This window comes from Podarcis vaucheri, assembly GCF_965113315.1.
Source record: "Podarcis vaucheri genome assembly, chromosome: 3".
Taxonomy (NCBI): Eukaryota; Metazoa; Chordata; class Lepidosauria; order Squamata; family Lacertidae; genus Podarcis; species Podarcis vaucheri.
In genome coordinates this window covers 24701519-24722851 of record NC_138761.1, presented here as the reverse complement: position 1 = coordinate 24722851, position 21333 = coordinate 24701519, and the positions used below count along the sequence as shown (strand labels likewise).

Sequence of the window (21333 nt, the reverse complement as noted above, 5' to 3'; positions counted from 1 at the left end):
TGGGCCAAAGGCAGCTTCCTCTCTTCCTCTGTTAAGGTCATCTGCTGGCAACACCATATGTATGATGTACTCTTTGCATGAAGAATGGTGGCCAAAACACTGAAATTCTGGAATTCAGCATTGTGCTATGGCAAACATCCAATCAGGGAAAGATTGCAGCTTGCCAGACAAAACAACCCCAACCCCCGAACCACCTTCACCACTGCTCTGAGGGTTCTCCTGAACCCTCCATGACCCCATTTTGGGGACACTGTTTGGGGCATGGGAGGAAGCCCTGTCATGCAGGCTGCAGATCTTGTGCATGGCTTGTGTTGATGGGATTTGTTAGGTGACTCTTGCCTTACATTTAGAACGAATCCAAATCAATATTATGCACGAGGAAGCCTGCCATAAATCGGTATCCTTCAGCTGCTTTTGGGTCTAGTCTCTCGAGCTTTGTGTAAGACCTAGACTGGAAAATTGCTCCAGATCCTGGTGATTTGAAACATATGTAAAATATGGACTGGACTTCCCAACATTACACCATTATTTTAAGACAGTTATGAGCCATCATCATAGTCCTTCACAGAGCTACCCACTTAAAGCAGACTTTAGTGTACCATGAGGTTAAATCGAAGAGTATTACATTTAGGCTGCAATGGTCCTATACCATAATTCGTTTGGCAACTGTTCAAAACATATTTGTTTAGGCAAGTCAATCCAGACATGTTGACATGTGTTTTAATCTGGTTTTTAGCTTATGGATGATTTAAAACATTTTTAAAAATGTTTTAAATAGTTTTTCAAATGTATTTTTCTGATAATTTTGTTCTTTTATATTTTTGGAAGCTCTGTTGAGCTTTTATTACAGCCGAGCAGAATATAAATCTTGTGAAATAAATAAATATACCCACTTACCTGTTAAGGCCGTTAAACTCAATGTGACTAACTTCTAAGTAGACGTGTATAGGAAATGACAGAACTGAACCCTCAAATATCATTGTAGATGATCCTAAAAGCTTTGATTGGTCTTGCCTCTTGGACCTAGGACATGCACCTTACGTGTTTGCTTTCAGAAACAATGACGTCCCTTTGGCAGGGATGGCCCAAGACATTTTGGCACCTGAGGTGAACCACAAAATGCCCCGCTCCCTCTAGGGAAGAACGAGTGAGTGAAGATCTACTTCAAGAACAAGGGCCCCCCAAAAATAATCAATCTACATTGGAGGAGACCAGCAGTAGCCTCTTTTTCACCAGGAGACCACTGTAGAGGCAGCACTGGGGATAGGGGGGCTGCCAAGGAAGTAGCAGATCAGGCCTCCAAGGAGCTGTGACAACAAAGGCCATGGACTCTGCATTCCTTGAAGGCTGGATCTGCTGCCCCTGTGGATTCTGCTGCCTGAGGCAGTTGCCTCATCTTCCCTCATGGATTGGCCAGCCCTGACCATTGGTGTGCTCCCAGAAATGTGCTTGCCCTGTGAACCATGCAGCCAGTCTACGTATTGCACTACTTCTGATTACTAGCAATGGAATCCCATATGTGTCTACTTGTACGTCCTATTAACTTCAAGGGAATTTACTCTTCCGGAAATAGGTACAGGATTACAGCCTAAATACTACATTTTTTCAGTTATGATTGATATAGGCTTATTATGTTGGACATGGGCTATTATTAATGCCAAGGTCTCATTGGTAGCTACCACCTGAGTCAATTTGTTGACTCAGGTGATAACTACCCATCATTCCAGAAAATATCTTATTATATCTTAACATAAAAAGCAGCCAAAGGATTTAAGTAGTTGTTTTTAAAATAAATTAATTAAATAGTGTTGCTGGGAATTGCTTTGGGCAGGTGAGAGGAATCTGGGTGGATGGGGAGAGAAGACACACACATATGAGACAGAATAGTTACCCACCTTTCAGAACTTTAGGGAAAAGGTGATAAGAGCATAGCTACAGAGCAGTGAAATGCAGTCATTTAAAGGACATATTTACATATATTTTGGTGAAATTTTGAGTGCTCTGAAGCAGGGAGAATGGACTTATGTGTACAGGATGCAAACAAGGACAAACAAATAAAAGTTAGTCATTTGCCTCTTGTCCAGATGAACAGTTTGACCCCAGCTCTGCTGAAGATTCCTCTCATGGTCTACAAAACCATAGCTGGTGTTCATAAGTTGTTGAGACCATGCGGAATATTTCACTGATCATTGTTAAAAAGCATTGAACAGCTCATGTGCTGGAAAAAGTGGGATTCAGATATATGAATATATATCTATATATATATCCCTGCTTTGGTAACCTTCAGTACAATACTGTTCAAGTTTGCTCTGAAGTAAGTCCTACTGTGTGGGGTTTGGCTCCCTAGCAAATGAGTTTAGGATTGAAACATTTACCATTCTTCTATGTTAAATATACTACTACTAGATTCATCATTCTTAATATTTTTCTGTTTTGAGCAACATGTGAAAATGATTGGCTGCGCAGTGTATAAATCAGCCAGTTGTTTCTGTAGACCAGGGATGGGGAATCTGTATTCCTACAGATGCTGTTGGACTCCAACTCCCATCAGGTTCATTCAGCATGACCAGTAGCCAACAAATATGGAAACTATGGCCCTTTAGTTGTTGAAATGTACCTCCCATTATTCCTGACCACTGGCCATGCTGGCTGGGGCTGATGAGATGGGAGTCCAATAGCACCTTGAAGGTTACAAGTTCCCCATTCCTGCTGAAGACTTTCCTTCAGTGGGCCAATAAGCATATTTGTGTCTAGAACGACTCTTGAATGACTCAATGCTTGTTTCATTTCAGTGCGGAAGCAGTTAGAAACCTTCTCACGGTAAGTGCCTACTCCACTGGGAGCATATTCACTAAAACAGCAACATGACCTTCCATTTTATAAGTCTGCACAGCTTTACCTTTTGATGCTAGTAATTCACTTAAGAGGGCTCACAGTAGTCTCACCACACTGCAGAAACCATTTGTAATTCTCAAGGTACCTTTTATCCCCAAACAATTGGCTTCCTGGGTCTGTAATACTGCTTTGTGCTAATAATTTTCCTGCTTTTATTTGAGATATCTGGAACCCTCTAGAAGGTGGGGGCGTGGAAATAGGTCTTAAGTACCACTTCATCCTCTTCTGCTTCTCTTTAATTGACCCAGTGGAAAAAGGGAGGATATTACAAGTGTTTTAGCAATTATCCCAAGAAATAAGAGATTCAGTGGGTTTGCGTTTATGAAGTTTAAACAGCAGCTTTGACACCTTTTCCTATTGCTCCAGATCAGGATCTTAATGATCCTGTACCCATTTGCATGGGAGTAGGCCCCTTTGTGGGGCTTACTTCCGAGTAGACATATATAGACAATTGCATTGTTCCAAACTGTACCATCCAGACCGGGCTGGGTTCCTTTCTTTGGGTTGCAAAGCCTCCTGACTGTTAGGCAATGAAATGTTCACAGGGCTGGTTCCCCAGCTAAGTAATTCAGTAGCATACCCTCCAACATTCCTCAGATAAAAATAGGGACATTCTATTCTACATCATCATCACGGCTGCCCCCTTCCTTTTGCACATTAATTTGCAGATGACGCCAAACTGGGAGGGGTGGCTAACACCCCAGAGGACAGGATCACACTTCAAAACGACCTTGACAGATTAGAGAACTGGGCCAAAACAAACAAGATGAATTTTAACAGGGAGAAATGTAAAGCATTGCACTTGGGCAAAAAAAACTAGAGGCACAAATACAAGATGGGGGACACCTGGCTTGAGAGCAGTACATGTGAAAAGGATCTAGGAGTCTTGGTTGACCACAAACTTGACATGAGCCAACAGTGTGACGCGGCAGCTAAAAAAGCCAATGCAATTCTGGGCTGCATCAATAGGAGTATAGCATCTAGATCAAGGGAAGTAATAGTGCCACTGTATTCTGCTCTGGTCAGACCTCACCTGGAGTACTGTGTCCAGTTCTGGGCACCACAGTTCAAGAAGGACACTGACAAACTGGAACGTGTCCAGAGGAGGGCAACCAAAATGGTCAAAGGCCTGGAAACGATGTCTTATGAGGAACGGCTAAGGGAGCTGGGCATGTTTAGCCTGGAGAAGAGGAGGTTAAGGGGTGATATGATAGCCATGTTCAAATATATAAAAGGATGTCGCATAGAGGAGGGAGAAAGGTTGTTTTCTGCTGCTCCAGAGAAGCGGACACGGAGCAATGGATCCAAACTACAAGAAAGAAGATTCCACCTAAACATTAGGAAGAACTTCCTGACAGTAAGAGCTGTTCGACAGTGGAATTTGCTGCCAAGGAGTGTGGTGGAGTCTCCTACTTTGGAGGTCTTTAAGCAGAGGCTTGACAACCATATGTCAGGAGTGCTCTGATGGTGTTTCCTGCTTGGCAGGGGGTTGGACTCGATGGCCCTTGTGGTCTCTTCCAACTCTATGATTCTATGAATTTTTTTATTAAAGTTTTGGATGATACAGACAACCCTCTGAAGCCCATCTAGCTCCAGCACCCACCCCAACCCCCATAACCTCCTTGTCCCCCACAACCTTCAGCCAGCTATACCTTTCCCCATCACCCCCAGGGCCTGTTCTTGCCCATCCAGCTGCCACCTTCTCTTCAAGCCTGACCTCCTTCCAGTTTTTTATCTCGCATGACCGGCTGGAGCAGAAATATCAAAAGCAACACGATGGCCAGAAACAATAACAATGTGAACAACTTTATGGAATAATTCAAAACATAAAAACTAACAAACTAAAGTCTCTTAAAATCCTTAAATGAATCACGGTGCCAGACTTTACCGGGCGCAGAGCAAGATGTGAAGCTTTGTATAATCAGCAAATGTCCAATTCTGAACTCTGCTGAACAGTCTTTCTGGATAACAACTACTGTTTCGTTGAATTCTTCACCAGCCAATTAGTTCAACACTTGTAAGCAGAAAAGAGACTTTAGTTTGTTAGTTTTTATGTTTTGAATTATTCCATAAAGTTGTTCACATTGTTATTGTTTCTGGCCATCGTGTTGCTTTTGATATTGCTGACTCATATTTTGCAACACAGGGGTTGGTTTGTTTAGTCATTATGACCGGCTGGATGGCTGGCTGGGCTCCCCTACAGGCCGGAGAGTTGCAGCCTCCCTTGGTGGGAACAGCAACATTGGCGGGGTCCCTGTCGCCTTCCTCTCCCTTCCTCCTCCTCCTGTTTCTGCTACTGCTGCTGCTATACCAGCCAGCTGGCCTGTCTGCCTGTCTGCCTCCCTCTTCCCCCAACCCCACCTTCTCAGACTCCCAGGAGCAGCAGCAATGGAGGTGGCGGTGGAGGAGGAGGAGAAGGCAGTCTCAGTCACCAACTTTCTCTTCCTTCCGCTTCTCCCAAAGTGGAGTCATTTCTGGTTAGTGTACCTTAACAAAGATGGGAATTCGAGGCTCTACGTGACAAACTGAGAAGCCATGATGGCTTAAGGGTTTTCATGACGATTCCAGCATTTGGGGGGCACTCGGAGACTGTGCAGTAGCAAGCTGATGTTGGTGAGAATTTCTTGGGATTGATTATGAGGGCATGTTTGGGATTTGGGGCTATATCAGAGTCTAGGCAGCCAACAGCAGAGAAGGGATTCCAACCAGGAAAGAGGATTGTGGGGCAAAGAGGAAGAAACAAATACTACAGAAGCCATTTTTACTCTAACAGGGTTAGAGAGCCTCCAGAACTTATGGTGAGCCAGCAACACAGGGAAATGAGCACTGGGTCAGTGGTGCAGTTTGATATTAGAACCTGGACAATGAACCTTTAGGTGGGGGCTTTTTAGATGATAACATGTATTTCTTTTCTCCACTTACTTCAAAATGTGGCAAGCCAGCCCTGCTGCATTTGTGGGTTCTCCTGCTCATTCTGCTGAATGGAGCCCTGAACATCTCCCTCCCTTTTTAGGATATTTTGTCAATATTTGTTCCTTTAAAATGCGAAAGAGAACAATGGAATCACTATGTTTCTCTTCATTTAACTGTCTGTCAAAAACATTTGTTTATAGTCAATGAACTTCCCAAATACGTCTGTCCTGACACGCCGCTCCCAGGTTCAAGACGGTGGAAAATTACTTTTCTTTACACTCTCTTCTGCAGGTTTAAACAATCCGGAAAAAATCCCCCCTCTTCTCCTGCATCCGAAGGGGGTTCAGTAGTTTTAGATGATAAAAGTTGATCCTTTACATATGATTTTCTAAGCTCTAGTTTGCCATGTCTTTGCTTTAATCTATCTACAAGAAACAGAAGGCTGACTTCCTGTTTAGACCTTCCCGCTTCAGTGCCAAATTAAGAGGAATTTCTTAATCCAATTTTCCGTTCTACTCACACATCGTTGTTTAAAGTCCAATTGTCCAAATTTGATCTGCTCACGGGTAGTTGTTTTTGTAGCCAAATTGTCCCAGGAAAAAGGTAGCGCTCTCCGGAAACGGCTGTGCGGCTTCGCTCCACGGAAAAAGCACTTGACTCTCAGCACCGTGCCACTAGCCCCTCTTCGCTCCGGAGCCCGTAATTGGGTTCCTTTACGAATTGGGGGGGGGCGCGAAAGGTGCCTGCTGAGTCCCATGGTCACAGGCTTCATCCGCCTGTGATTTTTTAAAGGGTCCCCGCTTCGCCGTAGCGGAACAGACCCGTTTTCCGTGGAGCCAGTCCCTCCGGATCAGAGGGAATCCGCCATTACTGATGGCGCCAGCCCGGAAGTGTAGAGCATCTTTTTTGCATGCACAAGGTCCCAGGTTCAATCCAGGAGGGCTTTTGTGGTACTGTCTAATAATCTATACCAATATCTATATAGTTGCTTAGTCACAGAGGTTCAGCTAGTTAGCCTAGTGTGGGAAACTGCAGATGACTTAACTTAGTGCTTGAAACACTGCAAAATATTTTGGAAAAAAGTTTCCAAGCTGTGTCTGTAATTTTGTGCAACTTGAGGGGATTAGAATTACTTTGCAGCCAGGCAAACTTCACTGTACAAGTAATCAGGAAGGGTAAACCCTTCAGACGTATTCACTAAGCTATAATAAAGAACCAAGAGGCTAGATAATAAACAGTGTCACAGTGAACCAAGAGAAAGTCCAGTAGCTTTGAACACTGCCGTGTTTAAATTCAAGATTAAAATATGGCACAGATGTAATGATTTTAATTTAAAAGTACCTGCTCCTTTATTGGATTCTTCTGTTAGAAATTGAAGCTGCAAATCTTAATTCTAGGCTGCCTCTTTGACTTCAGTATATGAACTTGCTTTTGCTTCTTCCCTTCCTCCATTGTTTTTATAATTCTAGGTGCTTTCTCTGTGCAGAAGGCAATGGTGATAACAAAAACTGGGTCTAAAATAGCTAATTGACCCATGCACCCATTTTTCTAAATGCCTAAGCAATGGGATACACAGGATGAACTGCCTCCTCAAAGTCGGCTTCTCAGTTGACCCTGCCAACTTTTAATCAAGGTCCGCTAAAAAGCTTACCCACAGCTTCACATGTAAAGAAAATAAAGTCAAGTTGGGAGAGAGAGGCATAATCTGTCCACTGTGTCTCTCCAATGACCTGGCACAATTCCTATCTGGATGCTAGATTAATAATGAAATAAGAAACAGGACCTGAGTGCAGCAGCAAGTGATGGCGTTCCCCAGCAATTGCCATTCAGAGGATACTAGAAGTAATAAATTGTCATTGTGAAAAGTAGTCACTGATAGCCTTCTTCACCTTGTCTAATCCTCTTTTAATAAAACTATCTAAATCGGTGGGCATCCCCATATCTTTTGGTGAGAAATAACATAGTTTAACTATGTGCTGTGTTGTGTACCTTTATACTCCCATTAAATGGCTATAGTCCAGCGCTAAATCACAAGCTTTGCATGCAAAAGGTTCCAGGTTCAGTCCCTGGCATCATCTCTAGAGCTGTTGCCAATCAGTGTTGATGGTGCTGAACTAGATAGACCAATAGTCTGTCTTAGCTTGTGTGTGTATTTTATATATGTGTGTGTGTGTGTGTATACAGTGGTACCTTGGGTTACAGACACTTCAGGTTACAGACTCCGCTAACCCAGAAATAGTACCTCAAGGTTAAGAACTTTATTTCAGGATGAGAACAGAAATTACACAGTGGCAGCGGGAGGCCCCATTAGCTAAAGCGGTACCTCAGGTTAAGAACAGTTTCAGGTTAAGAACAGACCTGCAGAACGAATTAAGTTCTTAACTTGAGGTACCACTCTATCCAGTGGCGTAGCGTGGGGGGTGCCAGGGGTGCCAGCCGCACCGGGCGCAACTTCTGGGGGGCGTGCTCGCTGCCTCCGGAGTTGCCAGGCAGCCCCTCCTCACCGACGGGCAGCGTTCGCCTGTGGGGCTCGGCCAGCGCGCTGGGCTGGCCGCGTGGAGTCGCCGAGGAGCCGCCGCCGCCTGCCATGCCGCCCTGGCTGCTTCAACCGCGTCCGACAGCCGGCTCGAGGCTCCTTCCGGCTGGGTCTCCCGACGGGGCGCTGCGGGCGGAGGCTCCGGCACCAAGCGCCACGCCGCCCAGGCTCGGGTCGCTGTCTGGACGCGCGCAGCCCGCCAAACGCGCCATCGGCGGCGCTCTAGTGCCTGCGCGCCAAGACCGCCCACCCGCCCCGACGGGGCCCCCCCACCCGCGCCGGAGGCCGGCCGACGCACTGGCCCCAGAGCCGCCCCCTCCCCGCGCCAGAAAGAAGCCTCCTCCCCGCGCCAGAAAGAAGCCGCGTCGGGACTAGCCGGGCCGGGGAGGGAGACCGAGAAGGCTGCGCCGCGACGCCCAAAGACGCGCGTCTTGGCGTATTAATGACCATGGTTAGGTGTTAGGGGGCGCAAATTACTTGCCTTGCCCCGGGTTAGGGGGCGCAAATTACTTGCCTTGCCCCGGGTGCTGATAACCCACGCTACGCCGCTGACTCTATCTATCTATCTATCTATCTATCTATCTATCTATCTATATGGCAGAGAATAAAATAGCTGAACAATACAATTTTTAACTTTTAACAAATAAAAGCAAATTAAATATTTTTTTCATGAAATCAACTTTGCATTGTTTTCCAATACTTCATGAAGGACCTCCAGCAGTGATAACCACAAGCTCTGATGCTGTATTTTGCAGTTTCCGGACAGTCCCAAGCAAAAGCTCAGTCGGTAAATTAGTCACGATGCATTACAGTAATCTAATCAGGAGGTTGCTTTATAAAATTCTTACGTTTGATATCCACGGAGCTCAAAGCTGATTGTGTGGTTCTTCCTTCCGTGTTATCACAGCAAGAACCTGTGAGGTAGGTTATTCTGAGAATTGGTGGCTGGCCTGCGGGAGATTTGACAGTCTAACCATTACACCTCATTGGTTACCAGAATTATCATATGCAGGTGCTCTGTGCCACAGATGCCACAAGGAATGACAGCACTCCAGTATTTTAAAATGAAGATGGCTTGAAGTTCCCAGAAATACTTGATAGTTTACAGAGAGTAGTTTCCTTGCATAAATATTGATGCTGGGTCTGCAGAATATTATTGGGAGGGAAAATGAGCTTCCCCGATGCTGGCAAAGCAGCATCTCATTTATGCAACATCCTCTTGCCATAATGCTCTGGCCTTCCTGCAGCACCCTGGGGCATTTGCTTTAGAATATCATAAATTGTAAGCCACTCAGACTGTCATCTGCAAGACCCTTTGCAGTGAGACCAATCATGCCTCATAGGACATTTCCTTGCCGTTTCTACTTCCCCACTGCCTGACCCCCTTCGTGTGAAATCTCTGCTTATGGCACTCCATAAGGCTCCGAACAAAGAGACACTGGGGAAAGGGTTTCTTGAGTAGATGTTGATGGGATTTGCTTCAGATTGTGGGCTGCTTTCCAGACTTGATGGCACTACAGCCATCATCAGAGCGTGTCACGCTGGTGTTAAATAGACGATTCTGAGGCCAATCTCAATAAAACTTAAATTTTATAGAATTGTACATGTTCTAGAGTTGGACAGGGTTCTAGCTCAGTGGTAGGATGCATGGTTTTGTGCAAAATGCCCCTGGCATCTCCAAGAAGAGTTGGACTAGACCCTTGTCTAGAACCCCGAAGAACTGCTATCAGTCAGTGTAGGCAATACTGAGCTTTATAGACCAATAGCCTGATTTAGTGTAAGAACCATCTTTTTCAAGCACTACCATAAGGATTTTCAACAATCCTAATGCAGAGCTGTCAGTTCAATTACTCCCAGTTTCTACATTTCCCAGCCTTAAATTCAGTTTGCCATATTTCTGCAACAATTCGCAGAATTTTTAGCAAATCCTTATTATAATTCATTCATGTTGCAGGGCAGACTTCTCACAGACTTCTCACACATTTTGGTGTGCAGCTTTGATTAAGATGCAGATTTGCGGAAATATCCTTGTCTAATATAATGCATTTTGTATGTTTTTTTTTACTGATGTTTGCATTTTTGTGCATGTTGCTTGGCTGGAGAACTGCACCACAAAATTCAGAGCAATGCACCTTTGAAAGGATACTGTAATTTTGTTTTGGTCCACATATTGTTTTGAGAAGTGCAAATTTAGGTAAAAAGGTAAAGGTAAAGGTACCCCTGCCCGAACGGGCCAGTCTTGACAGACTCTGGGGTTTGTGCGCCCATCTCACATCTATAGGCCGGGGGCCAGCGCTGTCCGCAGACACTTCCTGGTCACGTGGCCAGCATGACAAGCTGCATCTGGCGAGCCAGCGCAGCACACGGAACGCCGTTTACCTTCCCGCTGGTAAGCGGTACCTATTTATCTACTTGCACCCGGGGGTGCTTTCGAACTGCTAGGTTGGCAGGCGCTGGGACCGAACGACGGGAGCGCACCCCGCCGCGGGGATTCGAACCGCCGACCTTTCGATCGGCAAGCCCTAGGCACTGAGGCTTTTACCCACAGCGCCACCCGCGTCCCATGCAAATTTAGGTAGTTTCTCATTAAAATGCAAGTGAAATTATCCCCGGTCCCTCTGATACTGATGAATGCAAATGTCATGAATATTCCCCCCCCCAAAAAAAGTAATTTCAAATACAAGTATTTAATTATTTGCACTTAAGCCCTGTCTTAAACAGATCACAAACATTTTAAAACAAATGTTCCCAAACTGAGCAAGCTCTGGCCATTTTGTTTGAAATTATTAAAACTCATTAAGCCAAACAAACACATTGTTGACCTGCTTCTGATTTGCATGCGATGACTTGTGAACATCAAGATGAGTTCCTCAGCTGTCTCTTGTGCAACCTTTCTTTAGCGGCCAAGGTATTCAGCTCACAAGGGAATGTGGTTCTGGTTAGAGAGTCTATTTAGGAAAGTGTGTGGTGAAAATGCAGAATGGCAATTCAGTACAGGAAAATGATAATTAACATAATCAACATAGTCTCTTACAAGTTATTCCCAATTCATTATTATGTTTATTTCATAATAGGAAAGCTAACCCTCCTATAAATATTCAGAAGCCAGTCTTCTGCTTACTAACAGCATCAAGATTGATGTTTGCTAAACATTGCAAAAGGCAGCAGAGAGCTAAGAAAGGGAATTGGTTGAGTGGGCTGTGGGAGGTGATTAATTTGGTGAAAGTTTCCAAAAACTTAGTATTACATGCAAAAATGTATGGGAGAGTTGGAGACTGGATATAACTAATGCAGTTATAGCTCTTGGGTTGTTCCCAATGAAGTCATACACAGAGTTGAGCCCATTGAAATTAGGCATTTATTTCAGTGGGTCAACTCTTGAGTATAGCTTCAATTACATACAGCTGTCAATTTCAAATGTCAAATATCTGAAGCTGCTTTAAAAGTGTGTGGGTGGGTGCTTAGAAATCATTTCTTTTATATACAGTAATCGTACCCATGCTTTTTCTGTATGTATCGTTCCTTCATGCAGTGTGTGTGTGTCTAATAATTTACAGTGCATTCCTAGCCATGCCTACTCAGAAATGTCCTATTGAATTCAATGGGACTTACTTCCAGGTTAGTGGGGTTAATATTGTATCCTTCATGATCATTTGATGATCGATGCATAATTGCAATGTTCTGAATACAGAAATTTACATTTTGGGTTTCTTTCATATGCAATCAAACTGTTCAAAAATGAAGCTGGACTTAATGACAGAAGTGCAACACCAACATTATTTTTCAACCAAATATCTCCTCGTAGATTTGCTTACACATGTGGGAAGGTGCACATTCTACTTCATCAGGTTTTCTGTTCCAGCAGTGACTGACTGCAAGCACAAATACTTCTCCACCTTACCATTCAAAACATGCTTGCTCAGATTGTGTTTATAGCACACTCATTCTCTGCATGTGTGTTCAGAAGTAATTCCCACTTGTTCAGTGGAGCTTATTGTCAACTTTTCCCTTTTCTTGCGAGGAATCCTATTCGGAATAAGGGAATTTTCCTTAAAAAAAGGAACAGTTGACAGCTATGGCTTATTCCTAGGTAAGTGCACATAGGACTGGAGTCTTAGAGCCCTTAGTGAGTTGATATTCCTATCATATCTCTCTCTCTCTCTCTCTCTCTCTCTCTCTCTCTCTCTCTCTCTCTCTCATCTATCTATCTATATCTATCTATCTATCTATCTATCATCTATCTATCTATCTATCATCTATCTATCTATCTATCTATCTATCTATCTATCTATCTATCTATCTATCTATCTCTATCATCAATCTATCATCAATCTATCTATCATCAATCTATCTATCATCTATCATCTATCTATATCTATCATCTTATATGTGCATCATACTGTGAATTTAACTCAGGCTGTCTTTGTCATGTCAAATATGAGTCAGAAATGGTCCTGAATGGTCCTGAACACTTTGTTAACTTCTGTGTCTCTATAGAAAAAAGTATCATTTTTCTTTATCTTAAAGTTCTTCTTTATGAAGATCTTCCCATAAGTAGTGTAATATGAAGATTCCTTAGCAGGTCTCTTTCATTAAGAGGTGCTTTTTTTACTGTTATAACTAACTTCTCACAGAAGAGATACAAGCCTCCCCCCACTCATTGTCACTGCTCATAGTAGTAATTTGGATGAACTATTCACAATTGCTTTTACACCCCACCATTATTCTGTCCCCTTCCACACTATCAAAACACTGTCCTTTTTCAAATTAGAAAAACCCAGTTTTATGCACAAATGTGTAGTAACTACCCTGAAAGACTCTCCCCTCCTCCGGTCTGTTACATCTGCTATATCTCACTTTTCTCTCACATGATGTAGCTCAACACAGCATGCAGAGGGGTGGGAAGCAAAATGTTAAGGCTTGCAATTGAGATGTACTAGAGTAAAAATAGATTTACATTTCTGGAGATAACACTGTGCTGCATTTACATTGAAACAGAGAGCTGTAAAGGTTGCACCAGCCATTTTTGGGCTCAGTTTTGGCATTTTTAGGCTGCAGTCCTATGCACACTGGGAATAAACTCCATTGGATACAGTGGGTCTTACTTTTGAGTAAACATGTTAACTGTCGGTGACTAGCGATGCAATTTGGGTTGGAAGGATCAACTTATTTCAGGTCTGTGTCAATGTCACATGAGTTCTTTCATAAGTCCATTCCATCCCATTACTGCCTTATTTTTATTTTAAAAATCCTCATGAAAATTCATAAATGTATTTCAATGCCCATTTGTGCTTTATTTTAGTGTTTGCATTTCTAAATTTAATGTAAGCACATTTTAGTCTTTTTTGAACTGTGTTTCAAAATGCAGGGAAATGCAAAATCCTCAGCACATTCGGCTGGGAGAAGCAGCTCAGGTCATTTTGCGTTGAAATTTACAGAAATTGAATTCTTCAAGCACTCCTAAATACAGCACAGTATCTTGTTAGTCACCTAGACACTGAAACCCTTGCACCTGTGTGGTAGGCCCATTGTGGGAAACAAATTTATCTGTCCTAGTTTAGGCATGTGGGAACTTGCACTACACAAGGGGAATGAAGAAGTCTTGTCTGTGGGGCAGGTATATAGGTGTGTGTTTCTGCAGTCACAACTGCAGAAAGTTGTGAGATGTGGCTCACTGAGCCAAAGTGATGTGGCGCAAATAGCTTGTCTGTTTTTGCAGATTAGCTTTCTGCATCTTAAAGCAGGGACATCTGTGTGACCACATCTTCATGCACAGGCAAATGCACCTCTGCATCAAAATGCAACGTAGATGCGATGAATCGCATCCACGGAGCATTTCATTAGAATGTCAAAGGCAGTTCCTCTGCTCCTCACTCCTCAGGCACGTTTTCAAGAGAACCAACGGGGCAAACCACAGTTAGAATAGGTGGTCTCTCATAACAATGTGAGATGGTATCTCTTTTTAGGCATATTGAATTCATTTAGCAAACATAAAGAATTCTTGCTTCAGAAAAAGACACTCTGTGACAAAACCACAGGAAATTGAATTTTAAAGATGGCTGCCTCCCTCCTCAACCTTTGTGTTTAGAAATTATATGTATATATTTAGAGAGAAAGAGAGAGAAAATGGGATACATCTTTATCTTTCCTCTCCCTTGCCATTAAAGGCTACAACCAGGTTCTCATAAGCTTTTTAAAAATAAAAAATAAAAAAATGAACAAATAATGTGTTGAGTGTAAGGGAAGGCTATGCAATTCCCATTTTCCATGTTTACAGCTGTTTCCTGTGAACACATTTGTTGTATTCTGTTCATTATATGTTTGTATTTAAGAAGTTTGTCCTGAGCAGGACCCAGTAGTTGAGGGAGGTGTTGAGAGTCTCAGAGCAGAAGAGGCAGGGAAAAAATTAGGCAGAGAATGTATGTGCCTTTATGTGATTAATGAAGATCTCTTTAAGAATCACTAAGATCTATTTCTCATGGATATAGGGATAATTACCAGAACCTTATAGTGAGAAAAGGCCTGAAGGAGCATGATAATACCCAGGGCTTTTCTTCAGCGGCTACTCAATTGAACTCAGTTCTGGCACCTCTCAGGTGGGCGCCGTTGCCATTATATAGTAAGAGAACAAGGGAGATCTTCATGATTAGTTTCGGCACCATTTTTTGAAATAAAAACAGTACTGATAAGGCCAGTGCAGTAGATCATGGTCTACTCAGTGCTGACTGTCCCTAAAACTGGAGTGACCCTTGTTGTTTCCATACTCTCCTGATAGCATGGCGTGGCATGGAAAATGCTACTGGTGGCACTGGATGTTCAGGTCTGTTGTATGCATTGTGTGTGTGCATGTGTGTGTGCAGAAACCTCTTGAGTTGTGCATCTCAGGAATGCAACCTACTGTACAAAGGTATGGGTCACATCCATAGAGCCACCTATTTTTGCATCTGGTCTCGCCCACTGCTGGCATGCAGTCTCCAGAAGGTTGCCCATGAGAAAATGCAAGAGGTTTACAGCCATACTGGTTTCCCAATGCAAGGAAATGAGATTTCCAAAGATGGGTTGTTGTTGTTTTTTCTGGATCATAATCCAGATCTGGGTGTCAGGTCAGGTTTGTATCATCCCTAGCTGGGACTGATCTAAAACCTGAATTGTGCCCTCAATCTGATCGGGGGACCATGCACAGCCCTATCAGCAATGCTTGCTCATCTACCACAAATCACCCACTACCAGCAGATCTCAACCTACTTCCTGCTTTATTCACTTTTCTCCATTTTTGTGTGTGCTTATAAATATGTTTAACTATTTTTAAAATAAATATACAAAAACATAATATGAAGCAGAACATACTATGTGTGATGGTCCTGTAACAATGTACCACAATACATTGCTTTATCTCTCTTGTCATATCTAGGCATACTCTTCATTTATGGAAAGGAACCCAGTCTAAGATTTTATCCATTAGCACAAGGGATAATGGAAGCACAAGGGCTTCCTTCTGTGCAACCAGACCTCCTCCTCCTCTCCTCTTTCCTCATGCCCTCCAAATCTGTTCTAGGTTTCCCCCCAATATTCTGGGACAGATTTTGGGGTGTGCGGAGGATGCACACAGAGAGGGAATAGAAGATCATGCAACCCTTAACTCACAGTGCATTGATCTGCACTCCACCTTAATGATGAATGCCTTTTTTCCTGGGCTCGTAAAGAATCTTACAAACTGGTTTACATTTGGGGTGCAAAACATTAAAGATTGCAATTCAGAGGTGCTATTGTAATGTGGAAACAGGTAACACTGTGTTTATACATTTTAAACAATTATTTACAAAAGAACAGCAGAGAATATCAGCTCAGGCTGTGCAATTCTTTAAGAAATAAAATAATGCAAAAGGGCCCCGTTTGTATTTAATTTGGACTGAATGGTATAAATTAAAAAATCAATGAAAATTATTCAATCCAAATTAAATAATTATGAAGTGAAATATCGTGTTTCTTTCTTTCTTTGACAAGGTGTTGTCTTTTATTCTTTTTTAATATCTTTGATCCTTCCTTCCTTCAAATAACATGAATTTAATGTGTAGTATTATTAATTCCAGAAAAGCATAATATTTCAAGTGAGATGCTTAAGGAGATGTAAGGGAAGGAGGGCAGAAAGGACCTGGAGATTAAGATAATGTTTCATAAAGATTAAGATAATGATTCATAAATAAAAGAGCATTTTTCATCTGTTCATGTAGCCTATTTTTTCACATAATTCCCCACTTATGTGCTATTAAAATTTGCGTGAGGAAAAACTGTTTTGCTTGAAGGCAGAAGGGAATGGAATTTTAAACATTTGGTTTTCTCTCTCTCTCTGGTATAGAAAGGGTATTTCTCCTTATATTTTGAACATCTCAAACTACTAGTCCTGAAAATGATAACAAATTTGCAGCCTTGTAACATATACTATATTTACTGATTTATAATCAGAATTTTGTGTATAGAACTTTTCTTTTATACTCCCTTCATTAAAGTGAAAATGTTTTCCTTTCAAACTACATTTTATTCTGCCACTAGAAAACTTGTTGCTTTCTGTAGACAGTGTGGACAGGCTTACATATTCTTTACTGTTAGAATTTTGTACCAATTTCAAATTGCCACCATATTCTCATTTATGCAGAGGGAAGCCTAATTGAACTCTGCGGTACTTCTGCAGACATATATACGTGTGTACAGGATTGTGAGCTAACAGTGCAATATATATAAGATTGCACTGTTAGCCCACAATCCTGTACACACTTTCTTTGGGAGTAAGTCTCACATCCCTAGCTGCTTCATCCAGACACAGAAATCCAGCTAATATGTAAAAGACTAAAATGCTCATTTTTTAAAAGCACCCTTAGAAGCAAAGGTGATTATATGCAAATTAATACAGCTATGTGTGGATAGCGTGCACATTTGAATCCTCGCTCAGATGTGCATTGCACTGAAAGCAATGCACAGAGACTATAGATGGCATCTGCATTCAGATGAGCAATTAAATGTGCATCAGATTCAACACTTAGGGTTCCTCATCCAACAACTGCAAAGCATGCAAAACCTTGCCCAAGTGGATTTCTTTCCTTAGCTGGATTGGAGTGATAACTTCTATGTCAAATGATCCTCTGGCTCAGGTTTTCGTTCCTGGTAGCTGCTGACAACTGTCAGTTTGTTTCTGGTACCCAGCTAGGAATGTCAAGAGCAGTGCTTGAGATAGGGCAGGGACAGAGGGGGCCTCACCCCTTATCTTCTGTGATGGCCCCCTTAAGAATGTTGTGAGGAGCATGACTTGGCTAAAACTATAGGGCAGGCTTCCTCAACCTTGGGCCTCCAGATGTTTTGAGACTATCATTCCCATCATCCCTGACCACTGGTCCTGCTAGCTAGGGATCATGGGAGTTGTAGGCCAAAAACATCTGGAGGGCGGAGGTTGAGGAAGCCTGCTATAGGGAGTCAGCAGTTGAGGCTAACAGATTTCACTAAGGACTACCACATTTTGAGCAGAGCTCATTTATAATCAAAACAAATCTGTGGTGGTGCTCCTGTTCTGGATTTTGTGTTCCATATCTCCTTCAAGAGGTGCAAACCACTTGGCAATATTGATCAGTTGGTAGAGCATGAGACTCTTAATCTCAAGGTTGTGGGTTTGAGCCCCATGTGGGGCGAAAGATTCTTGCATTGCAGGGGGTTGAACTAGATAATCCTCATGGTCCCTTCCAACTCTATGATTCTATGATCAGGCTAAATATATAGGATTGCATTGTCAGTCAATTTCTAACCAGGTGAATTTCTTTTGTTTCCCAAACCCGGGGTGGTATTCAACTAAGTTTTACACAGAAGAGATCTATTGGAATGAATGGACCAAATGTTGTCATGTATATCGTTTCCCAGGGATCTACTCTGAGTAAATCTTAGTTGACTCCCATCTTTTTCTCCATTAATGATCCTCAGTTCTCTGATTGGCTTAATAACTAGTCTGTATTTATAATAAAAATAATATATAAATCCCTGTTGATAAATTGCTTACCTCTGCATCTCTCTGCTTTTTCTCCCCATACAGAAAACGCCGTAAGCAGTTTACTCGATCACAGCTGAAAAGAGCTTGTAGGACCCCGTGCACTTTAATTCTGAGGAAGGTGAAGTCCCTTCTGACTCACAAAGAGACTCAAGGGAATTTGAGCAATCATTCACAGCTGAAGATGCAACAGTGAAAAATCTGTTTTGTTGCTATTTTGAAAGCATCACCCTATAAAGAAGAATTTTCAGAAATTGGACAGGAGAAGGTTCTTTCTGTGTCTTTATACAATGAGGACAGTTAAAGGCTGCATCTTGTTTTATTAAAGAGTAAAACACAGTTTTGAACTTTTCCATGCCTTGAAGTAAGGCAACCGGGATATAAGGAGAATATGTCAAAAAAGTCAGAAGATGGATAATATTCAGAACAGAACCAGACAACCCGTTAACCCACCATCAATGAACTTTCCATTGCTGCTTCCCCCGGCACATCATATAAACTTCCATCAATAACACGAACTCTCTGAATGCAACTGTATGCATTCATACTATAGCATACTTCTGGTTCTGCCCTTTGAGGCTCCAGATATATTGCACTATCCCACCCCAAGCATGGAGATATATCTGCTGAAGCACAAATGCCAAGTTACATTGTCTTAACTTGATTTTGGGGTGCCCTGATTGAGGCATGTTGGTTTTCAGAAGTACTGAGAATCTTAGCTAAAGAAAGAACACATGTACACAGAAGAGTCTGAATGCAAACTGACGTTGGCTGAATTAGGTGTCCAGCAATCCTCAGTAACCATCTCTGAAAGTGATTTTCTATCAAATCTTGGAAAGAAGCAGTACTTCTTACGTGGTGGTTTTTATGAGTAGCAACCGCTGGGCTGACAGTTATTTCTTTAATGTAACATTAAATCTCTGTCTCTCATTATTTATTGATATTGTTACAGAACTTTGAGTAGCTCAGACAGGCAGGCCCTTTCTTGATGGATGACGGTGTCCAAGTTTTGATAAACAGAAGAAATAATTATTGTCAAACAGGGACAAAGGCATGCAACAATCACTCAACACTCATGCCGTGGCACGTCAAACATTTATATCACACACGCACACACCCATCCTGCAAAGAATCATGGGAACTGTAGTTTAGCTACCACTAAGCTACTGCAGGTGGTGCTGTGGGTTAAACCACAGAGCCTAGGACTTGCCAATCAGAAGGTTGGTGGTTCGAATCCCCACGATGGGGTGAGCTCCCGTTGCTTGGTCCCTGCTCCTGCCAACCTAGCAGTTCGAAAGCACGTCAAAGCGCAAGTAGATAAATAGGCACTGCTCTGGCAGGAAGGTAAACGTCGTTTCCATGCACTGCTCTGGTTCGCCAGAAGTGGCTTAGTCATGCTGGCCACATGACCTGGAAGCTGTACACCGGCTCCCTCGGCCAATAAAGCGAGATGAGCGCCGCAACCGCAGAGTCAGTCACGACTGAACCTAATGGTCAGGGGTCCCTTTACCTTTACCTTTTAAGCTACCATCTCCAACTCCACAAAAAAACTAGTGTTCCCGGGATTTGGAGTGTGTGTGTGTGTTGTATCTGATTTAAATGTATTTTGTGTGTGCAGCCTTATAACTGCACAACAGATGCTGACTTATTACGGTTGACCATCCCAGAAACATTTTCAGTACCATACAATCACTCCATAGGAATAGCCAAGCACCATCACCCCCTCTGATGTCAAACACAGGACATGACCGCTGAGAATGAGGAGGGAGATGCCAGCATGCTTAGATGAATCTGAGATTTGCAGAAGTAGAGAAAAAACCCACCTTTAAAAAAACTACTAAGGGGCAAAACAGCAATAAGCAGTCAACTGAGCATGCTCTTTGACAGCTAAAAAAAGAGAGGATAACTTGAGGTTGGTGGAACAGGGAGTGAAATGTCCTGATTGAGCCCTTGGTGGTGGGCATGAAACCCTGAACCATCGTACTGCAGGATATACAATGCTTCATTGTGAGTCCTATCTATAGTCTGTAAACCCATTCTGCCAGAGGAGGACACAGTTTTTCAACTTGATATAATTTTGGGTTCAGCTGAGACTCTCATGACTCATTCCAGATCCCCTGTACTAACTGTGCACCCTGATATGACTTGGATCTGTGCCCCAAACTCATTTGGGGACCTTACCCAATCTCCTCCCCCATTCCTTGCTGCCAGACCACCAGCCCTTTTGAAAGACCGGGATGGCTCCAGGTTAGACCTGATCTGACCTGGGTTGATCCAGGGCTGCATGAACCCCATCTGGCCAAATTCCAAGACAAACTGAATCAGCCTGATTTAGTTCTGGATCTGATGTACAGTCCTAGTATTAACCACACACTTTAAATATATCCCAATGTCTATACTTTTTGTATTCCATGATATGAGTTCCTACTGTGGTGGAACTTGATCACAGTTCTTCCCAAAACGATGTTTAAAAAGGCTGGCTAGAGCACAACAGCTCCAACAATTGTCATTATGTTCCCATCTATAAAATGATAAGCATAATTGGTATTGGGTTGTTTTTATTTTTTTAAAAAAATCAATTTTGGCGGATAATTATTACATAAGGAAATGTGTTGCAAATTCTCAGTTACCCGAACTGCTTTGTTGGGTCCTCCACAGCCTGTTTTTATGCCTACAAATGTGAATGTATATTTTTCAATAAAATAGAAAGGCCATGGAGTGTATTGTACCCATTTGGAAAATGCAGAAAGAGTGGGGTGTTTTTTTTTTTTTGGGGGGGGCAAATATCTTCTTCAAAAAACCTTGGTTGTACTTCTGAGTGCACCTGATGATGGGATTCCAAAACCATTAGAGCAATGACTTTGGATTTACACATTTTGCTTAGTAGCCTGATTGTTTGGGATTGGGTAACAATTTATATACAGGTATTGACTTCTGATTTAGCCCCATGTACAGAAGGCGC

General features: G+C 42.6%; 1 protein-coding gene across 4 annotated transcripts in view; it reads left to right on the top strand.

Annotated features, from left to right (window-relative positions):
- The window catches only part of MTA3 (metastasis associated 1 family member 3), a 124652-nt gene extending 105730 nt beyond the window's left edge, over window positions 1-18922 (top strand). For 2 of the 4 annotated variants that reach the window (XM_082217555.1, XM_082217556.1), the window contains 2 exons: window positions 2793-2820; window positions 18417-18555. In XM_082217555.1, coding sequence (XP_082073681.1) covers window positions 2793-2820; window positions 18417-18428 — 40 coding nt within the window. In that variant the 3' untranslated portion in view covers window positions 18429-18555. Of the gene's footprint in view, window positions 1-2792; window positions 2821-18416 lie in introns of all 4 variants that reach the window. The other 2 variants (XM_082217554.1, XM_082217558.1) reach the window with 2 other exon arrangements.
- The last annotated feature ends 2411 nt before the right edge of the window (window positions 18923-21333 follow it).